At 50.1% G+C, this 4,901-nt stretch overlaps 1 protein-coding gene across 1 annotated transcript; it reads right to left on the minus strand.

Moving 5' to 3' along the window:
- Positions 1-1,213: 1,213 nt before the first annotated feature.
- On the minus strand, positions 1,214-3,980 carry BTG1 (BTG anti-proliferation factor 1). Its single transcript, XM_026104132.2, has 2 exons — positions 3,558-3,980; positions 1,214-2,502 (listed from the first exon to the last, which is right to left on the minus strand). The coding sequence occupies exons 1-2, from the start codon at positions 3,703-3,705 to the stop codon at positions 2,138-2,140; spliced, it is 513 nt and encodes a 170-aa protein (XP_025959917.1). The 5' UTR covers positions 3,706-3,980; the 3' UTR covers positions 1,214-2,137.
- Positions 3,981-4,901: the final 921 nt, after the last annotated feature.

Consider the following 4,901-nt stretch of genomic DNA (forward strand, 5'->3'; position numbering starts at 1 on the left):
GAAGCTGAACTTCAACTCTAGTAGAGTTTAATGCATATCCATTGTGAAGCTATTATTGCAAAGCTGAATTTTCAAAAGAACTGCTGGGGGAGAAATGAGTAGTAAGAAATAAGAAAAACAGGACAGTTTAGTCTTATGCTTTGCTTAAGAATTAGCCACATTACCAATCAGAAGGCAAAGATTTGAACTGGAGATACAACACATCACTATCACCACATCTGAAGCTTATGCTTCTGCAGGACTTGCCACAGTGCATGGCAAATCTGAAGTTTAGTTTTATCCATAGCTAACAAATTTGGGTGGCAAGTAATGATTGTTTTCTTTGTTTTCTTTTCCTTTGCTACAATAGCATTTGTTCCCATAACAGAAGTGACTTGAGTTGGGTTGGCCTTTTATTAAACACTCTCAGTACAAAGTACACAGGAGATAAGGAACAGAAAGTTCTTAAGTTTTACTCCAGCACTTTAACAAGTGTAAACAAAGTGGTAAGGAATTTCTTAGGTGTATCTAACCACTGTGCAGTATATAAATGACATTAGTGTGGTGCTTAAGTGAATCACATCTTCACATCATTCATTAACTTTGAACACACATAAATATGGGCTTCTCGGTTTAGCCTCAACCCACCTTTTAAATTTGGGAAAAAAGATCTACATACCTTTTGTTGAATCCCATCTTAATGATTTCTAAAGTGAAAGTCTTGCATCTGAAGAAAGCAAAAGGCGAGCAACCTTTCTGTAGAGTGGTTAACCTGCTCTTAAGGCTAAGGGACATTTGTCCCAGAAACTCTTATTGAGCAGGGAATCCATCAGGGAAGAACTGAGAACTTGTGAGAAAGTAGGTCAAAATAGACACTTTAGGTTTGCTATATCCTTCATCAGGAAGCCATGTAAACTTTAATCCTCTGGATTTATTCAAGTCATCTTTGGAGGATGTTATTTCTGTACCTTTTCCTCATATCCTGGAATTATTGGCCCTGGAGTTATTTCCACATGGACTGATTTTAAAAGGTTTTAAAGTGACATGTAAAATATGTTTCCCTAAACTTCCCAGGCATTTATACATAATGAGGTCTTCATTAATCCATGTTTGTATCAAGTGTTCCCTAGCACCGGGTGCCATTGACGTTCTTATCCTTTATAGTACCTACTTTGAATCTACTGTGAGACAAAAATAGTTTAACTGATCCTATGTAATCACGACAAGAGATTAATTAAAATGCCAAGATAGGAAACAATTTATTATAGAGAGAAGAAAAATTTCTCATCCAAAATATAGAAATCTGTACAACTTTGCCACAATCAATATACATGAACTGTACAAATTTACACCAGTTCATAATTTACCAAATAAAAGATGACTAACAAAGTTCACAAAATAGATGGTGGTTTGTGGAAAAGACTTTTACCCAATTAAGAACAAGGAAATTACAAACCAGACCTCCACTTTCTAAAAATAAGAAGTTTACTCAGTCTTAGAAAACTACAAGCTAGCAAATGTACAGATAGCTGGCTGGTGCTAACACCACAGTTCAGACAGTGTCTTTATATGGTCTTTTTAAAGCCTGTTGCCATGGCAGATTCTGATCACTTGCTACTTTTGAGGCCAATATAAAGATCTGACCATTTCCCTAGGTCATACTTACTAGTTTGTCTTATGTACATTTATACATACTTGTAAGTGCTAGGTAAAAGTCTGAAAGATAAAATTTCCAGTATATTGTGTTCATAACAATAAGTCCTGTTACTGAGCTGCCAAAAATGCTAACAATTAATAAATGTAATAGTGCAAATTTACTCTGCAAGACCTACTGCAGAGAATCTCTTTATAAATACAGATTGGAGTTGAAAGAATTGGTGTAGAAATTAAGTAAGATGTCTTAGAGAAACTGACCCTTCCTAGATCTTTTTCACTCCCTAGCAAGTTGTAATCATTTTGACTCACAGGCTATTAAATCACTGAAAGGTACTGTCCAAACTATGGCACTGTCACTTTAAAGTATACCACTCTAACGTGTGCCAGATCTTCACAGCTGTGACATGGTTTAAATTCCATAATCCATCCCCAGAGGTGCCCACCCAAAGTAAAAACCAAATTTATCCATCCATTTTAAGGTGATCCATCCACAGACTATATCTTAACCTGATACAGTCATCATATTGTAGCTTTTGGAAGGGCTAGTTCTGCCCAAGAGAAGTTCCTCCTTACAGCTTATTCTGCTGTCTACCATTTGCATGTTGGTGTTATTTTGGCTACCTCCTGCTGGTGCAGCTTCATACAGCACACAGATTGAGCCATCCTCTCCAATACGATAGGACACTTCATACGGGTCAACCCATAGAGTGAGTTCGCTTGGAAGAAGCTGGAACAGTTCCTGACTGCTCAATCCAATCCGCTGTGCTGCCTGTCCAATGAGAGGATCCATTTTATGGTTGATCCGGATACATCGGTAACCTGATCCCTTGCATGGCTTTTCTGGGAACCAGTGGTGTTTATAATGTTCTATAAAATAAGAAAAAAGATTATCCTTCTTAACTCTGTATTCAAAAAGATGTACAGTGACCTCTGTTTTCTTATCTATTTCAAAACTCAAGGTGTTGAGAAACTTATTTTATTATGAAATCACCTGAAATATTATGGTCTTTACTTTTGCAGATGACTTATATAAATGCAGTGTCCCTTGGGAAGTACTCATGTACAAAGTTATTGTTCCATACCACCATATATAGAGAACAATGTTTGCCACCTGAACAGAGTGAAATAACTTCCTAGTATTCACAAAAACAAAATACACAAGTGATTACATATAGAGCAGAAAAGCTTAAGGGCTTCAAAAATCCATAATTTGAGAAGGAAAACGCATCTTTTAGGAGTGCCCATGCTTAATTTCTCATATCCCAACAACAGCTAGCAACTAGGGAAAGAGCTGGGCAAGCTTTACTGTCTTTTATGTCTCCACCGCTCTCCCCAGCCTGTTTTGCAGGGCTGGATAGCAGTGACTTGACTTACCTTAGAGTTTTATCCCACCCAAAACCCGCATAGGTGTGAGACTACTTGTAGCACAAGACACTAGTCACCGTCAAACCCCCCGGGACATGGCCTTGGGATGACAAAACCTACAGGGCAGCACACAATTCGGTATGGGAGCCTAACTAGAGTTTTTGGGCAGCTGCTGCTACAGCGGTTACCAAGTGTTTCCAGAAGACAGAGGAACTGAGACACCTCTTCAGTGGCATCTGACCAAAAAAAGGGCAATTTAGAGGCGCTTTTCCCAGGGGAAAGCAGGCAGCTTGATCCGCGGGAGCGCAAAGTCCAGGTGGCTCCGAAAGCTTTGTGTGCGGTGAGGGGGGAGGTGTTGGGTGACGGCTAAACCGCTTTTGTTTACAGCCCGCTGCTGCTGCCGCCCCCCACCCGCTCCGCCGCCGCCGAAGGGGCTGCGCACACGGCGCCGCTTCGCCCCTTCCCTTCCCCCCCGCTGCGGCCGCTCCCCCAACGGCCGCCCGCGAGGCCGGCCGCAGCGGGGGGCTGGTGCCCGCCGCGCCCGCACCGCCCCTCACCTGCCAGCAGCTCCTGCAGGCTCTGGCTGAAGGTCTGCAGCTGCCGCTCGTTCATGAGCCCCTTGGTCCGCAGGAACTTGGAGATGAAGCCCACGGCCGCGGCGATCTCGCGTATCATGCTGGCCCGGGTGTACAGGGCGGGATGCATGGAGGCGGCGGCGGGCGGCAGCCAGCGCTCCGGGGCGGGCGGCGAGCGAGCGGCACTTGGACGGGACGGGGGCGCGGAGCGGGGCAGGCGCGGGGGCGGCGCGGCTCTAACTGGGAGAGGAGCAGGCAGCGCAGCCCAGATCACATCCCGGGGGCGGCAGCCTCCGCCTCCTCTTCCTGCGGCAGGGGGGCGGCGGCAGCAGCTGCGGCGGCCGCGGCAGCGCAGCCAGCATCTCCTGCTGCGAGGGGCGAAGGGAGCTGAGAACCGCGGGCCGCCTCTTATAGCCGCCGCCGGACGGAAGTGGCGTCTCCGCGCTGGGGGCGCGCCGCCGCCAATCGGGCGATCGCACCATTGTGACGGCAGGCGGCGGGGCGTGGCCCGCGGACGGGGGGGCTGACGTAATCGATTGTAAACAAATAGAGCGGGGGCGCGCAGCGGGGCGGGGCGGGGGGCGCAGCCGCCCCGCGGGGCTCCGCGCAGCGCAATGGCCTGCGCGGGCGCGCAGCGGAGCGGGGCCGCGGTGCGATCAGCCGCGCGGGGGAGAGGCGGGCGCGGACGGTGCCTCCCGCAGGCGTGCAGGGCCGCGGGGCCGTAGCGAGCGCGCAGGGTGCGCGTCCCCCGCTCGCCTGGCCGGGCCTGCCGCGGCGAGGTCGGGCTCCAGAGCTGCTGGGGTCCGCTCCGGCGGTGCGGCCTGCGGCCGGGGCTTGGGCTGCGGCGGGGAGCAGGGATACGTCAGCTGCGGGGGGCAGGGAGCCCGGCGGGACGGCGCACCGGGGCCGAAGTTATTTTTGTGCCCTGGCCCCCGCGCGCGGTGCCGTGTCGCGGCCCGGCGGCCTGCAGCTGGTCTGCCCGCGTGCAAGGACATGCTGGGGCATGTCCCCTGCCTCTCCGTCACGTCGTGCCCGGAGAGCTGGGGTGGTTTGTCCCCGTGGCTGGCGGGGCTCTTGCCGGCCTCTGCGAGCCTCTGCGCTGCCGTTGTCGTGGCCACGTTCGTGCCCCAGGCCCGCGCGGCGCCCTCGCCCTCGGGTTTGGTTGCCGTAAGGCCACGGCAGCGCTGGGGGCACCAGCTGAACCACAGCGCTGGGAGTTTGGGGACACCCCTGAAATAAAACTTTTGCAGAGGGATGTGAGGAAGAAGCGTGTGGTCGGGGGCAGAAGGCTGCCCTCCGCCGTGGAGGCAGCTTGGCTGAAATCAT

The sequence above is a fragment of the Dromaius novaehollandiae genome, chromosome 1, assembly GCF_036370855.1.
Source record: "Dromaius novaehollandiae isolate bDroNov1 chromosome 1, bDroNov1.hap1, whole genome shotgun sequence".
Lineage (NCBI taxonomy): Eukaryota > Metazoa > Chordata > Aves > Casuariiformes > Dromaiidae > Dromaius > Dromaius novaehollandiae.

What these genes read in the sequence shown, in the direction of transcription:
- BTG1 (XM_026104132.2), bottom strand. Translation starts at nt 3,705, where the DNA reads ATGCATCCCGCCCTGTACACCCGGGCCAGCATGATACGCGAGATCGCC. An exon ending in CCTGCAGGAGCTGCTGGCAG is followed by an intron (nt 2,503 to 3,557) that starts GTGAGGGGCGGT and finishes CTTATTTTATAG; the next exon opens with AACATTATAAACACCACTGG.